This window comes from Scyliorhinus torazame, chromosome 13, assembly GCF_047496885.1.
Source record: "Scyliorhinus torazame isolate Kashiwa2021f chromosome 13, sScyTor2.1, whole genome shotgun sequence".
NCBI lineage: Eukaryota > Metazoa > Chordata > Chondrichthyes > Carcharhiniformes > Scyliorhinidae > Scyliorhinus > Scyliorhinus torazame.
The window spans coordinates 211,692,167-211,709,128 of record NC_092719.1 but is presented as its reverse complement, the minus strand read 5'-3'; the positions used below and the strand labels follow the sequence as shown (position 1 = coordinate 211,709,128).

Here is a 16,962-nt window from a genome sequence, read left to right as displayed (position 1 = left end):
CTCACAGGAAACCCCCTTACCCGTTCCTTGCATAAAGTACAAAGATCAAAGAGAAGGCAGTTCACCAGTCAATCCTGCTGCTGAATTTAATATCTACTCCCACGTCATTGATACACCTGGATTGCAGAATGTACTATCTGTAGGATGCATTACAGTATCTCACTAAATGTAGATGGTTGGGGACCACATGGCTGGGCACATTCCAATGAGAAGGAACAAGATTGGATTGGATTTGTTTATTGTCACGTGTACCGAGGTACAGTGAAAAGTATTTTTCTGCAAGCAGCTCAACAAGTTTCTCAAAGAGTTTCCAAGGTCATGGGATCACCATTCAAGGCACCCCCTCCGAGTCTCACATGATAATGCTTTGGCCATGTACGCCATTCCTTTAGTATCTCTGGGTCAACAGCATGAAATTCCCCATGCAGCACCATCATGGAGCTACAGGAGCTTGTAACGACTCATCACCATAACACCACAAGGTAGGAACAGTGGAGGGTTTCAGCAATGGGAAGGACATGGAATGTCATGGGGTGATGATGGTTAGATTCTCTCTTGTTGAAGATGGTCAGTGCCTGGCACTTGTGTGACACAAATGCCACTTGTCATCCCAAACCAGGATATTGTCCAGGTCTTGTTGCATTTGGACATGGATTGCTTCAGTATTTGAGGATCACATATAATGTATTTTGTCCATTATGTGCCACCAGAAGCCCACTGACAACTCTCACCTTTCAATCACCAGTTTTCTTTCTCGTCCCGTTTCCTGCTTGATGATCACCTTGTTAAGCATTCTGCGACCCCAACTTTACATAAGAAGTCTCACTGACAGTGGACACAAAGTTCAACACACCTGCCCGGACCTCTTCATTCTCCAGGATGACCCGGTTGTAGATGAAGCGAATGTATTTGGAAGGGTTGGGGGTCCTGGCCCCTTCCCTCCCGAGCAGGTGAAGGATGCGGGTGGCGAGGACTGTAAACTCACAGTCCTCAATGAACTCGCAGAGGTGAGCCAGCCCAGTCTCCTTGCTCTCCGGATTGTCCTCAATGATACAGATGATGCAATCCACGATGGCACGCTTGTACTCAAATCCACCCTGAAGGGAAAATCAGAAGGCTGAACATGGGCCAATATTCCAATTGCTCCACTGTTCATGGAGTCAAAAGACATCTGTAGGCTGGGCAACGATGGAATATAATTCCATGGCAGAGTAAACAAAAAATCCTCAGCTGATTTACTTAATGAAAATCTTGAACTAATATGGGACGTGCTTCCCTGGAAGGTGGAGATTAAATATGAAAAGACACTTCTCCAAAATTGCTATAAAACATGCAATATTAAGTCATAAGTGATATAACCCCCCCCCCCCCCCAGCCCGGGGTTGGACAAGGGCATTTTTGGTCGTCCTATTTTACCCACTCTGCTTTATATTCTCCCGTATTTCTAAGACCTATAACGTGTGCTCCCTCTTCATGATCTGCTCTATTTCATTTCCATAAATATTTTCAGATTGTGGCTCTCTAAGTACTCATTTTAAATTATGTTATAGACGCCATCTCTGTTGTTCAACTGACTAGAGAGCTGCCCAACCCCTGGGGAAACCCAGCACACATTTTAAATAAAAAATATTCTTCCTCTGGTTAGGCTCAAGGAACCTGCTTTGAATGCAAACCATTACACAGCATCTAGACTCCAGTGTATTAAGCAGAAGACTATACTATTTGAATAATAATCCCAATACATTCAAAAGATGACCACCTACACTTTAGCAAAAATAGCTTACTTTTATCCCTCTGTATTTTGAAGCCTAATAATATTATTGTAATAATGGCACGAACGGGCTAATATAATTTCATTAAGTTCCTTTCTTAAATGGTTTAAAATTCCTGTCAAAATAGCAAGGATGGGAATTCCATACATGCTAAAAGGGCTGCGTGCTAAACACCACATAAAGGTGATTTTTCTTTACTCCACTGGTGTTATAATGGCCCTCCCACAATATTTTAACTGCTTTCCTCGGTTTCTACTTTTCCCATGCCCCACCCAAGCAGGAAAATTCCCGCAGCGTTCTCCCGATACACTTAAGGCACAAGGTGCAGGAGCCAATTGAATGACATATGCTCAGGTTTTCAACCAGGCACAGCATGTTTTTCACCTCCTGCTAGCGCCCCTCACCCAATCTTGGGTAAGCTAGGCCGAGATCAGGAACTCACAAGGGAAAACATCACGAGGGCGAGCCCGAGGGCTAACTCTCCAGGACACTGCTACGTCGCACTGACAGCTACTGTCTTTCAAAATGATCACAGACTGGATGATGGTGCTGCTGAGAATGTGTCTGTGCAAATGGACAATCATGGACATAATTTTGAAAACCTCCCAGTAAATCTCCCATTAACTTTAGAGCAGAGATGGAGAAGGAAAGATTTAATAGGTGTTCAATTTATGAGGGAATTTTGATAGAATAGATAAGATACAGTTTTCATTTTGGGGGGGGGGGGGGGGGGAGGATCGCAAGCCGAGTGTTCTTAATTTTGGCAAGAAATTCAAAGCAATTAATTCTTTACCCTAGTGAACGATATCTATTGCTACAAAGTAATAAGGAACGTAATTTAAAAATCACCAGAATAAAGAGCAGTTGGGAGAAATCGATGACTGGAATATTGACTTCCAGAGGGGAGGATACAAGTATGTGACATCTTAGAATAAGTATATTTTAACACTTATTTCTTTTAATTCCAGACAAAGCACAATTAAAAATCCACTGGGCCAAAATCTATCCCCCAGTGTTATAATTTAGGACTCTGCATCCAGCACAATACTGAAGTGCATTCGGTGAAATTGAAGTGGGCTGGGGCCAGGGGTTTAAAAAAAAAAAAAAAAAGAGGGGAGCGGAGGGGAATTTTTTTCCTTTATTCTTTCATGGGATGTAGGTGTCACTGACCAGTCTTTGTGCCCATCCCTTGTTGCCCCTGAACTGAGCGGTTTAGTGGACCATTTCAGAGGGCATTGCTGTGGATCTGGAATAAAATGTAGGCCAGACACAGTGAGGATGACAGATTTCCTTCCCCATGTGATATCAGTGCGTCAAACGTTAAACATCGATGATGGTTTCATGGTCACCATTCCGAAGACTAGCTTTCAATTCCAGGTTTTATTTATTGAATTTTGAACTCCACAGCCGCCAAGATGGGATTTGAACCCATGCCCCCACAGCATTAACCTGGTCCTTGGGATTACTAGTCCAGTGATATGATCTCAATGCTACCATCTCACGCACAGCCAGTTACGGTGATCTGGAGGGAAACTACCTTAAAGGAAGGCGGAAGCTGATGCAACAAACGGGAATTAAATATGTACTTAAACTTAAAGGGTTTGCAGGGCTGTGGGAAGAAATTGAGGGAGTGAGACTAATTGGACAGGTCTTTAAAACTAGTTAGCAGGCGCACGATGCACTGAATAGTTCCCCACCTTTGTAGAATTCGACAAAGTTCTCTGAGGAATACCACGGCAGCAGGAAACCCATCCATAACCATTCACAAATTTCATTAAAAAACTGTAAACATGATTTTTATTTAAAAGGAAAGCGTTATTTCTTAGGTACTTATAATTTTATGTGAACATACCTCTTCTCGCAGCATGGTGAACAGGAAGTTCATCATCACGGAGTGCTTTCGTGGGTACTTCTGACACAGAGCACTGATGGCCTGCACTACCACCACCTAAACACACAGGATCATCAGGAGAACGGTAAGCAGCCAATTAGGAGGGGATTCTCTCCAAACATCATTGTTTTCTTTAAATTAGATCTGAAACACTTTAAAATAAGAAAGCACAACAGCGCCTATACTTTCCCAGGAAACTAAGGAACTTAGGCATGTCCACATTGACTCTTACCAACTTTTACAGGTGCACCACAGAAAGCATCCTACCTGGCTACATCACAGCCTGGTATGGCAACTGCTCGGCCCAAGACCGTAAGAAACTACAGAGAGTCGTGAACACCTCCCAGTCCAGTACACAAACCCGCCTCCCATCCATCGACTACATCTACACCTCCCGCTGCCTTGGGAAAGCGGGCAACATAATCAAAGACCCCTCCCAACCGGCTTACTCACTCTTCCAACTTCTTCCATCGGGCAGGAGATACAAAAGTCTGAGAACACACACACACAGACTCAAAAACAGCTTCTTCCCCGCTGTTACCAGACTCCTAAACGACCCTCTTATGGACTGATCTGATCTCTTTACACATTTCCTCTACTGAGAAGTGCTACATTCCTGTATGCTTCACCCGATGTCTGTGTCTACGTACAATAAACGTGACAATAAACAAATCCAATCCAATGATCCTGCATAGGTCCCATAAAACCGGACACCGTCTGGAAACAGGGGTGTGTTGGGGTGGGAGGGGGGTGTGGAGGACATGAGGGATGCAGCTGATGCGCAGCGCGTCAAAGTAACTACCAACCATCAAGAATCAAACCCAATACCTTCTGGACCCTGGGCAATGTACTTACAATGGTCAGCTGTGGTTCAGTGGGTAGCACTCTCACCTCAGTCGGCAAGTTGTGAGTTCCAGATACTTGAACACAGAACTTGAACACAGAAGGTGCTGGTGCTGAGGGAGTGCTGCACTGCCGGAGATGCTGCTGTTCAGATGAGATGTTAGACAGAAGCCCTGTCTTCCCTGCCAGGTGGGCTTAAATGACCACCTGCCGCTATATTGAAGAGGTGCAAGGGCATTCGCCTCAATGTGCTGTGCGGCAGCTACCCCTCAATCTGCTTCACTTAAATATGAAAACAAAAAATCTGTTTTTATTTTATGAAGAGATCATCTGGTCATCATCATATTGCCGTTTGTGGGACCTTGCTGCGCAGAGATTGGTTGCTGCAGTTTGCCTTTTTTTTTTCTATTGACTACTACACTTCGAAAAGCACTTAATTGGTTTAAAGTGTGCTGGGACATCCAGAAGTGGTAGAAAGCTCTAAATAAGTACAAGTGCTTGAACTGTACTTAAACCAGCGCCTGGTGATTGAAGGAGGTGAAAGTTGTCAGAGTTCCTGAATTTAATTGCCATTGAATGATCTCTCCTAGACACGAGTGCGTGAAAGCAGACAAGAATAGGCTTAGTCTCATCACATCTCCTGTTTGAATCACTTCCCCGATGACCTGGTGACTAAATGTACACAGGATGTGCAACTGGGCCCAGGATTTATTCCCCAATCTGTGCTGAGTTAGTTGATCTCAGCCAGGGCACACGTATAGTGCGACTTTGTGGCCCTTGATCAGGGAGGGATAATCATCTTGCTTGTCCGCTCCTGCCCTCTAGCCAGGGACCCTGTTGGAAAGAGACAATGAGTGCATGCTTGCCCCATATTTACTGTTTGGTGGATATATGAAGCCTCCTAGGTGGGGAACCAAAGGGACTGGGTGGCACTGTGGAACAGCGGTTAGCACTGCTGCCTCACAGCGCCAGGGACCCAGGTTCAATTCCAGCTTGGGTCACTGTCTTGTGTGGAGTTTGTACATTCTCCCCGTGTCTGCGTAGGTTTCCTCTGGGTGCTCCAGTTTCCTCACACAGTCCAAATATGTTCGGGTTAGGTGCTAAATTGTCCCTTAGGCTAGGTTATGGGGTTACACGGGTAGGGAGGGGTCATTGGGTGAGTGGATATGGGTAGAGTGCTCGTTCGAAGAGTCGGTGCAGACTCGATTGGCCGAATGGCCTCCTTCTGCACCATAGGAATTCTATGGACTATACCCAGTGATGCACAACCTTCCCAACAGTTAATGATCAAAGGATACGAGGACAATTTAAAAAAATATATATATATAATTAATCAATTAAAATAGGCATGCTAGACCTGTAAGGCAAAGCTTGATAAGCACAATGAGGAAAATACTAGAAATATATGGTGACAAGGTGAAATCAAGTAAGATGTGAGGGGACTCGAGGAGCACAAATACCAATATAGGCTAGTTATGCCAAACAGCCTGGCCCCGTTCCTATGCAAAACAAAAAGCCCATCCTTTTAAAAAAAAAGGTATAAATGCACTAACAGCATATCGGATTCACATCAGAAATACTGAAAATGGGTGAAAAGGCACAGTTTTACTGGGTCCCATCGGTGAACATCGAGAGAGAAACGGTTACCTTGAACTCGTCTGAAATTTCAGACATGAAGGAAGAGATCTGCTTCATGAGGCGGTCAATGCTGCTCTCGCTGCCCGTTTTCAATAAGGTGGTGATGGCGAGGGTGGCAATGCTACGGTTCGAGTCAGTCACCAGGTTTTCCAGATCAAGGTTGCACGCAGTCACAGCTGATGGGTGCTTCATCGCTACCTGAAAAACAAGTGTTGCGGCTGTTTTTAAAAAGGACTCAACTTCCCATCAGCGTGGTGACACAAGCTTTCCGCTTCTACCCGATTAAAGTCACTGACGGCATGTTAATAAATTCCAACTAAATAGGGCTTGCCAGGGATTCAACCAGACTGTCAATGTGTACTGATTTATGATTTTCCTTTCATACCATGCCACAAATGGAGTGCCTTAGGCATAGAGTAGACTGGAAAAAAACAACTGGGGTGATTCAAGTGGCAGAGGATGAACTTTCAGATAATGTCAAAATATCCTGCAGCGCCATAGGGAAAGAATAGGGGTCTGGGACTCATTAAATAGCACTTGCAAAATGCCATCACAGGTATGATGGCCAACTGACCTTCTCTGTGGTGTACAACTCTGTGGCCCTACAGAGACTACTTAAGTAGGACAGCCACCGCTTTGTAGCACGTATAATATTGAGACCTAAATGTAGTCTAAATGGAGTCTGCACGTTCTCCCCATGTCTGCGTGTTTCCTCCGGGTGCTCCGATTTCCTCCCACATGTCCCAAAAGACGCGTTTGTTAGGTGAATTGGACATTCTGAATTCTCCCTCTGTGCACCCAAACAGGCGCTGGAGTGTGGCGACTAGGGGCTTTTCATAATAACTTCATTGCAGTGTTAATGTAAGCCTACTTGTGACAATAATAAAGATTATTATACGACTTGAAAATTCAGTAAACTGAAAGGACCAAGGTCATGAATATAAACTAGTGAAATTAAATTTGGGTGAGGTGCCAGAAGGCATCTGCTGATTGTCAAGGGAGATAAATGTCTGCAATAATATCCCAAGCAGCTAATAAGAGATTTTAGGGGTGTGCTATATTTGTTGGGTTCGTAGCATTGGAATAGTAAAGAGACAAGCCTGCGTGGTCCTTGGCTTTTCTGAAGTTTCCAAAAACGTACCTGTGTTTTACTAGAACAAGGCACCAACACTTCAGATTCTGGTACTAAGGTCTCCCGCGTGTAATGCTGTGTTGTTGCACCCTTCATTTTAATGAAGGCAGCATAAAACCAAACCAACTAAATCAAAAGCTTTAAGAATAAATCCCTGGAGATTTTAACTAACACCCACCTCCCGCCCCAGTTCAATTAATAAACTACTGTCTGTGTGGAGTTTGCACGTTTTCCCAGTGTCTGCGGGGGTTTCCTTCGGGTGCTCTGGTCCACAGTCCAAATGTGCAGGTTAGGTGGACTGGCTATGCTAAATTGCCCCTTAGTGTCCAAGGATGTGCAGGTTAGGTTACCGGGGTGGACGGATGGCCTCCTTCTGCGCTGTAGGGATACTATGATTCTGTGAAAAGTCTAGCCATGTCACTGGACTCAATTAGCATTTAATAATAATCTTTATAATAATCCTTTTTGTCACCAGCAGGCTTACATTAACACTGCAATTAAGTTACTGTGAAAAGCCCCCAATTGCCACATTCCGCCACCTGTTCTGGTAAGAATTCAGAATGTCCAAATTACCTAACAGCACATCTTTTTGGAGGAATTCACCAGTGAGTGGATGTGGTGAGGGGAGGGAAGTCAGAGGCTTAAAGGTTCAGAACCTTGAGGCTCCATCACAACCTCGGCCAACATTATAGTGCAGTACCAAAGCAGTGCTCTCCTTCCAGCGATCTACACATGAAATTTTCTATCGAAATTTTCTCCTGATAACCAAAATAATATTTATCCTCGATCCACATCAATAAAGCATTATCACATTGCTGTTAGCGTGTGTTCTGTGCACAATTAGGATGTCGCAGTTCTTACAGCAGTGACTACACTTTAAAAGTAGTTAATTGGCTTGAGAACATCATTAGGTTATGGAAATGCACTACCTCAAGTAGATACGGACATGGTGTTTAGTAGCAATGGCTTCAGAATATCGTTTTATGACGCTAATCATTAGCTATGATAGAAGTAACCACTCGAGAGAGCTATAGTGCAGAAGGTCAGTCACCCCAGTTTGTGCCTCATTGCTACAACAATCAATAACCAATCTCACTTCTGTGCTCTTTCCCTGTATCACCATTCCATTCCAATGTTTATCTACTCTTGCATTAAAAAGATGCAATGATCTCTGCCTCAATTACTCTCCGTGGGAAAGTATTCTGCTCTCCAACAACTCAAGAATACAGAATTTCTCCCCGTTTTAAATCAGGCACCCCAACACTCACTCCCGATCAGAGGAAATAATTCATTAAAACCCTCATCATTTCTAAAGGATTTCTACTTAATCTTCCGTCAATTCTCTTGCACTCCAGTATGTCTTCATAACTATAATTTCCCATCACTGGCAGCATCGAAGTGGCATAAAGGAAGCTCTGGTGTAAAGGTGCAAAAAATCTAGCACCACTCTTCAAATCTCCTCTTACCTTGTTGAGTGTCCTCACTGCTGCGTATCGCAGGGCGGCCTTAGGTGAACTGCAGAACAACTGTAGCACTGCAGGGGGAGAGTGAGAGAGCGAGATCAGCATCAAATGTCTCTCAAACAGCAGAAATTGCTGGAACTTGTTACCAAGTCATCAGATGTTGCTAAACTTAACTTAAACCACCATGCGGGGTTATGAAATGATAATATACGGCGGTTCCATTTTCTTAATACAAACAAGTGTAAACTTGTAATAAAAATGGAGCAATTTGGGCTGGTTTAGATTGTACAATGCAGGAAGTGTCTGCTATTCTTCAGGCAGTGAGCAATTATCCCCAGTTGCACTATGGGTGTTAGAGATAGCCTCGTCCATGTCCTTGCTCTTCTCTATTGCCTCCTGTGACCCTACAACCCTCCAGGAACTACTTTTTCCACTCCCTTTGCCTCACCACTGGCAGTCATGCCTTCAGCTGTCCAGGCCCCAAGTGCTGAAATTCCTCCCTAAATCTCTCCACCTCTCTTTCTTTCTTTAAAACTCTCCTCCAAACCTCTTTTATTAAGCATTTGGTCACCCATCCTAATAGCTCCTCCTTTTCCTCAAGTGTTGATTTTCCTCCAATTGATTTCCTTTAAATATCTTGGGACCTTTTACTACATGAGAAGCACAAATTGTTATTGCAGTCAAGAAAGTGAATCTTCGTTTTGGAGTTACTTGGTATATGGCTACACTGGAGGAGGGCGAGTGCTTGGTCAGCTGTCTCAGGACCCTCTTAATGGGTATGGGGAACTTGAAGGTCACCTGGCCTCTGCTTGTGAACAATTTCACTTTGTCAATTTGATACACTGAAACGTTCATACTCTTCATACAATCAATCATTGGATCAGCACGCAAGTAGTTCTCAAATTATTTCCCCCGCAAAAATATTTATTCAAACCATTTCTCATTTTGCTTTCGCACACTTACCAGAGACAGCAGGCGCCAGTTCTTTGGCTGTACAGTTTGGCAGATTGACAATAGCAGAAGCTGCTTCATAGACTACCATCTCGTGCTTGTTCCTCATGCAGTTCTCAATGAAGTCAAACAGTGGATTGTCACGGCTGAGAAAACAACAAAGCAACCTATTACCACCCCGTCGATGCTGCAAACCTGCCCCTCACAATCCCAGCACTTTAAAAAAAGGCAGGTCTGGAATCGAGGACTGAAAAGGGCTACAATTCTGCAGAGCACAAGCAAACCCAAAAGCTGACTACTGCTGAAAATTAAATAAGCCTTTAAAAGGAAAATGTAGCAGCATTATGTGCAATACATACTGACCGAAATGGGCTGTGTTTGCATTTGCAACCAGTCAGAATCTTGCTCTGATCATAATTTACCACAATGATATCTAGCCCCAGGATTCTTAGTTATTAGAATAGGTGTGGGAATTGAAATCTTGTTCTTTGAAATAGTAAACTCTAAGTGGGATGCAGACGCCTGCACTAAACACTCACCGGGTCATGCATTTTGTTACTCAGTTATGGAATACTGCACTCCTGTTTGGCTAGCTACACTAAAAGCTGGCGGCCACTCAATGTCAGTGTGTGTGTTGTGCAGGCAAACTGCATCCTACTCCCCTTCCATGGTAACGGGTCCTTTAAAATAAAGCTCCTCTAGATGTGTCTCAAGCAGATGCAACAGCAAAATTGGAAAATAGGCTTTGCGACAAAAGCATGTTGAAAATTCACCAAATGCTTCCATCCACCCACAGCACGGGTCTCTCAAGGCACCCATTAAAGGCCAACCTTTCCCCAGGCCTTTTTGCTTTTCCTCATCAACTCGCTGGTATGCAGAGTGGGCAGATGGTCCTACAAGTCATCCGTAACCTTGCAGAATGTCAGCCAAGTTTCAACCAGCCATGTTGCAGTTGGGTGTTACTAAAAAGAACCTCGGAACTGGGCAGGGACTGTCTCTCCCCCCGCCTTCAGTCTTCACCTATGGCATCCCTGAGGCAATGACATATGACCATTAACTGAAACAATCACACACACAGGCACAGCAATGTTTTCCACTCAGTTTTACCGTCACCTTCTGGAAATTCGGGCGAACGCTTGGACTTTCTTCACTATTACGCACTGACACTGCCGACTGTACTCATTTTGTGATCTTGGTAGGGATTAGTAAATTCAGCATGGTCTGAGCACTCCTCTGCAAGACAATGTTCTTACCCACAGTGGGACGTCGGATGTGTAAAAGATATAAAATGGAGGGGTGCATGCTTCGCACTGAAATCATTAACATTTCAGTGTGGTGGCTACACTTCTAACTAATGTCTTTAAAAACTTGGTTCTATGGCTCGAAGTCACACCACAGGTTTACATGTTTAAAAAATGCAAGTTCTGCACAAGGCTTCATAGTGTGTCCCCTCCTACAAGTATGCTTGCATGTGATTAGTTCTGTTTCATAAAGATAAAGCTCTGAATAATGGGGGAAAGACAGATTGTTGAGGACACTTGCTGTGCTTCCCGAGGGGTCTTGGATACCAAGCTGCATGAGGAACTCAAGAGCTGCAAATTTTGGATGCCAGCCTAATATTTCCTTTTGGAGTCGGAGCCCCAGTGAGTGTGTTTGTAAGGAACGACGCATTCAGTATCATTTGCATTTCTACATGCCAATCAGGAGCTGTCACTCCTTAGAAAGGAGATTGCTCAAGATCTCATTTTGATAGTCACCTTTTCTTAATTTTGAGCCACTATTACACCTATTAAAATGGCAATTTGTTTGCAGCAGATTTCTTAATACTCCCCTTCAGCTAATTTGATCCCCCCCTCTCTTGAAGACACCGACTGCTTGGTGACAATATCGTTCCACAGTTTGCCACTCTTGTGCGGTATGCAAACTCAGGATTATCTACATGTGAACCACGGCTGTCAGTATCAGCAGGCTTTTCAAACGTGGAGCTGCTTCACAGTCGAGCCTGATCTTGAGCTCACCAGAAGGGATTGCTCCATAACAATCAGGTGTGGGGTTATTCTTCAGAACCTTCAACTAAAGAATGCAGGACCCAATGGATTGTATAAAACCATCCCCGGTTCAGCATTTGATTGGCCATTTCATTCATAGTACCACTTGAAAGTTAATATGAGAACTGAAACAAAAAAAATCACCATTATAAAAATTATTAAATTTTGGATGTCATAGAATTTACAGTGCAGAAGGAGGCCATTCAGCCCATCGAGTCTGCATCGGCCCGTGGACAGAACACCCTACTAAAGCCCCACACCTCCACCCTATCCCCTTCATCCCCGTAACTCAACTTAACCTTTTTCGGACACCAAGCGCAATTTAGAATGGCCAATCCACCTAACCTGCACATCCTTGGACTGTGGGAGGAAACCGGAGCACCCGGAGGAAACCCACGCACACACGGGGAGAACGTGCAGACTCCACACAGACAGTGACCCAAGTCTGAAATCGAACCTGGGACCCTGGAGCTGTGAAGCAACTGTGCTAACCACTATGCTACCGTGCTGTCCTGGTGAGCTCAAGATGTGGGCATTGCTTGGGAGGTTAATATTTATTGCCTATCCCTAGCTGCCTTGAAAGGTTGCTGGTGGACCTTGTTCCTTGTACTGCTGCCAATTGGGGTAATATTTTGAAGTTGGTGCAGAGGCACAATGTCTCCTCATGGGACAGCTGAAAAGCTTGGTTCATTTGACCTCAAGTTCCCACCTGTTGGCATCCTCTTCCAGCAGTTTACTGGCAATGCGAATCATCATACAATAGGCAAATGGAGATTTCAGGCCTTGACGTGAGAACTTGGTCACCATCTTGTTAACCGCAAGCCTGTCGTTCTTCCGGATATGGTACAGTAGCCCCAGAGCGTGATACTGAAAGAGTGAAGGGCAGTCACTATTTGGTAGCAAATACAACAATTTACACACACACACAAAAGTTAAGCTGTTTTAGCAGAATTGGTCGAGGGGAATTTTGTCTAGGACTCAGGCAAAATCCCTGCTCTTCTTTCAACTGTGTGATGGAATATTTTAATTTCTTTTGAACATGTTGCTATTGCAGCAGTTTAGCATCATTTTGAAAAGTAGTATTCCTGATAGTGCAGCACCTTTCATCAATTTCAACCCCTCCACTAAATCGCCCCTTATCTTCCTCTCTATCTACTCTAAGTAGAACAGTTTTAGTTTCCGTGGTGTCTCATCTCTGCTACCATTCCAGTAAATCTCTTCTACACACGGGGCTGGTTTAGCACAGGGCTAAATCGCTGGCTTTTAAAGCAGACCAAGGCAGGCCAGCAGCGCGGGTTCAATTCCCGTACCAGCCTCCCCGAACAGGCGCCGGAATGTGGCGACTAGGGCCTTTTCACAGTAACTTCATTTGAAGCCTACTTGTGACAATAAGCGATTTTCATTTTTTCATTTCATTTGACCTCCTCCAAGAACGTGAAATCCTCCCTGAAATAGAGTGCTCATTATTGGACGCATTACTCCAGTCTAACTGGTCATTTATAAAGGTTTAGCATAATGTCCTTGCTTCTATGGTAAACACCATAGAACCACAAAAATTTAACAGCACAGAAAGAGGCCATTCGATCCACCTGCACCGGTTGAAAACACAAGCCGCCCATTCTAATCCCACCTTCCAGCACCCAGCCGTAGTCTTGCAGGTTACAGCATTTCAGCTGTAGATCCAGGTACCTTTTAAATGAGTTGAGGGTTTCTACCCCAAACAGAACCGCGGGCAGTGAATTCCGGACACCTAATTTTCCTAATATTCATGCTAATCCTTCTACCAATCACCTTAAATCTACCTCCCCTGGTAATTGGCATCTCCGCTAGGGGAAATAAGTATTTCCTGTCTATTCAGGGCCCTCATAATTTTTTACATCTTAATCAAGTCACCTCTCAGCCTCCTCTGTTCTAAGGAAAACAATCTTAATCTACCCAATCTTCTCAATAGCTGAATTTTTCAAGCCCCGGCAACATTCTTGAAAATCTCCTCGGATCTCTCTCCAGAGCAATTACGTCCTTCCTGTAACATGGTGACCAGAATTGTACGCAAAACTCCAGCCATGGCCGAACCAGTGTCATGTATAGTTCCAGCATTACATTCATGCTTCTGTATTCTATGCCTCATCCAACAGAGGAACGCATTCCATATGCTTTCATACCACTTTATCTATCTGTCCTGCCACCTTCAGGGACTTGTGAACATGGACTCCAAGGTTTCTGTTCTTCACCCTTCTCAATATCTTGTTTATTGAATGTGCCCTCACTTTGTTTGCCAAGGACGATTTCCACGATCAACCAATTCAGCACAAAGTATGGAGTCAACCTGGGCCTTTCGGTCTGTGTCAGGCTCTGGGTTGTGTACATACCCACAAGGTTGTCAGTGAATTGGTTGCACTGGTTTAGATTGCGCCACCATTTTTCATTTACCTGCACCATAATGTTGTCACTCGAGGCTGCCTCCTGAGCTTCGTTCACCCAACGCTTCACCACGTCAAAGCCAGTCTTGAGCAAGTGCTGCAAGACACAAAGGAAATGGCGGATTAATGATACCCACTCGCCCCTCCCAACTTATCCATCCAATAACAATTGCAAGCAAAATGTAAATCCAACAGAGCAAGCTGTAACATTTCCAAAATTGACAAAGCAAATGCTATTCCTTCTTAAAGTGTTACTATACCAATTAAGATCAATGAAATTACTCCGTACGCCACATAGTAAAAGACACGATTGGGCTGTGTAAATAACTCTCCCATCTTCACGACAAGCCCACATTATACCATGATATTATATTTTGCAGCAGAAAACGACACTCACCAACGAGGAAAGCAATGCGGAGCTGGAGACACTAGGCACTTTATCCACGATCGCCTGCTTCATGTAACGTTCAATGGCTTGCAGCATGGTGCTCTGTCAGGAAACAGAAAAGGTGACTTCAATCATCAGATGGACAGACACGTTATTAACAGTTCAGAATAGCAACAAGGCAATGATACTGAACAGGTCGATAGATAGTGCCAACTCTCTTCTTATCTGCACTCCTTGCAAGAACACATTGTGAACCCACTATCAGAGGATGCCGTGGGCAAAATTGAAAAACACTTTTTTAAACAACAAAATAACCTGTAGAGAGTCTGGGTAAACTGATACAACAAGCCACAACTTACGTGAGTCACGTTGGGAGATATGTTGACTTGGAGTTTCAGCGGGAGTGGAGTGCAGAGGCTGCTGGTGGGTGAGTATTGAAGTTTAAAATAACTTACCTTGCAGGGGCAATCACTTGGAGTTTCAGCGGGAGTGGAGTGCAGAGGCTGCTGGTGGGTGAGTATTGAAGTTTAAAATAACTTACCTTGCAGGAGCATCTCTTGGAGTTTCAGCGGGAGCGGAGTGGGGGGGCTGCTGGTGGGTGAGTATTGAAGTTTAAAATAACTTACCTTGCAGGAGCATCTCTTGGAGTTTCAGCGGGAGCGCAGTGCGGGGGCTGCTGGTGGGTGAGTATTTAAGTAAACACTTACCTGGTCCCGTTTCTGTTCCTCTTTTCTGTTGTATTTTTTTTAAATTTTATTTTTTAAGGCAGGAACAGGAAGTTCGACCCGCGGACTTCTGGGAAGTCCCTCACCAATAAATTCTGGTGGCGAGGAAACCCGAGACACTACACGTGTAGTGTCTCCCACCCGCCCTCCTCCTCTAATCTAATAATAAAACCCATTGGTGTGAGGTAAGTACCATATTGTATTATTATTATTATTTTTTAAATTTAGTTGTTAGCCAGATCTTGGTTGAAAGTTAGAGGGATGGCAGGGAAGGGAGTGCAATGTTCCTCCTGCAGGATGTTTGAGGTGAGGGATGCCGTTAGTGTCCTTGCTGATTTTACCTGCAGGAAGTGCTGCCATCTCCAGCTCCTCCAAGACCGAGTTAGGGAACTGGAGCTGGAGTTGGAAGAACTTCGGATCATTCGGGAGGCAGAGGGGGTCATAGATAGCAGTTTCAGGGAATTAGTTACACCAAAGATTGGAGATAGATGGGTAACTGTAAGAGGGACTGGGAAGAAGCAGTCAGTGCAGGGATCCCCTGCGGTCGTTCCCCTGAGAAACAAGTATACCGCTTTGGATACTTGTGGGGGGGGGGGGACTTACCAGGGGTAAGCCATGGGATACGGGCCTCTGGCACGGAGTCTGTCCCTGTTTCTCAGAAGGGAAGCGGGGAGAGGAGCAGAGCATTAGTAATTGGGGACTCGATAGTCAGGGGCACAGATAGGAGATTTTGTGGGAGCGTGAGAGACTCACATTTGGTATGTTGCCTCCCAGGTGCAAGGGTACATGATGTCTCGGATCGTGTTTTCCGGGTCCTTAAGGGGGAGGGGGAGCAGCCCCAAGTCGTGGTCCACATTGGCACTAACGACATAGGTAGGAAAGGGGACAAGGATGTCAGGCAGGCTTTCGGGGAGCTAGGATGGAAGCTCAGAACTAGAACAAACAGAGTTGTTATCTCTGGGTTGTTGCCCGTGCCACGTGATAATGAGATGAGGAATAGGGAGAGAGAGCAATTAAACACGTGGCTACAGGGATGGTGCAGGCGGGAGGGATTCAGATTTCTGGATAACTGGGGCTCTTTCTGGGGAAGGTGGGACCTCTACAGACAGGATGGTCTACATCTGAACCTGAGGGGCACAAATATCCTGGGGGGGGAGATTTGTTAGTGCTCTTTGGGGGGGGGGGGGGTTAAACTAATGGAGCAGGGGCATGGGAACCTGGATTGTAGTTTTAGGGTACGGGAGAATGAGAGTATAGAGGTCAGGAGCACAGATTTGACGTCGCAGGAGGGGGCCAGTGTTCAGGTAGGTGGTTTGAAGTGTGTCTACTTCAATGCCAGGAGTATACGAAATAAGGTAGGGGAACTGGCAGCATGGGTTGGTACCTGGGACTTCGATGTTGTGGCCATTTCGGAGACATGGATAGAGCAGGGACAGGAATGGATGTTGCAGGTTCCGGGGTTTAGGTGTTTTAGTAAGCTCAGAGAAGGAGGCAAAAGAGGGGGAGGTGTGGCGCTGCTAGTCAAGAGCAGTATTAGTGGCGGAGAGGATGCTAGATGGGGACTCATCTTCCGAGGTAGTATGGGCTGAGGTTAGAAACAGGAAAGGAGAGGTCACCCTGTTGGGAGTTTTCTATAGGCCTCCAAATAGTTCTAGGGATGTAGAGGAAAGGATGGCGAGGATGATCCTGGA

General features: G+C 44.9%; 1 protein-coding gene across 2 annotated transcripts in view; it reads right to left on the bottom strand.

Moving 5' to 3' along the window:
* The window catches only part of LOC140388595 (coatomer subunit gamma-1), a 95,670-nt gene that overhangs the window by 40,226 nt on the left and 38,482 nt on the right, over positions 1–16,962 (bottom strand). For both annotated transcript variants that reach the window (XM_072473026.1, XM_072473025.1), the window contains exons 7-14: positions 14,556–14,648; positions 14,169–14,255; positions 12,448–12,605; positions 9,703–9,836; positions 8,743–8,810; positions 6,154–6,342; positions 3,625–3,720; positions 854–1,097 (exon numbers count right to left, since the gene is read on the bottom strand). In XM_072473026.1, the coding sequence (XP_072329127.1) occupies positions 854–1,097; positions 3,625–3,720; positions 6,154–6,342; positions 8,743–8,810; positions 9,703–9,836; positions 12,448–12,605; positions 14,169–14,255; positions 14,556–14,648 (1,069 nt within the window). The remainder of the gene's footprint in view (positions 1–853; positions 1,098–3,624; positions 3,721–6,153; positions 6,343–8,742; positions 8,811–9,702; positions 9,837–12,447; positions 12,606–14,168; positions 14,256–14,555; positions 14,649–16,962) is intronic.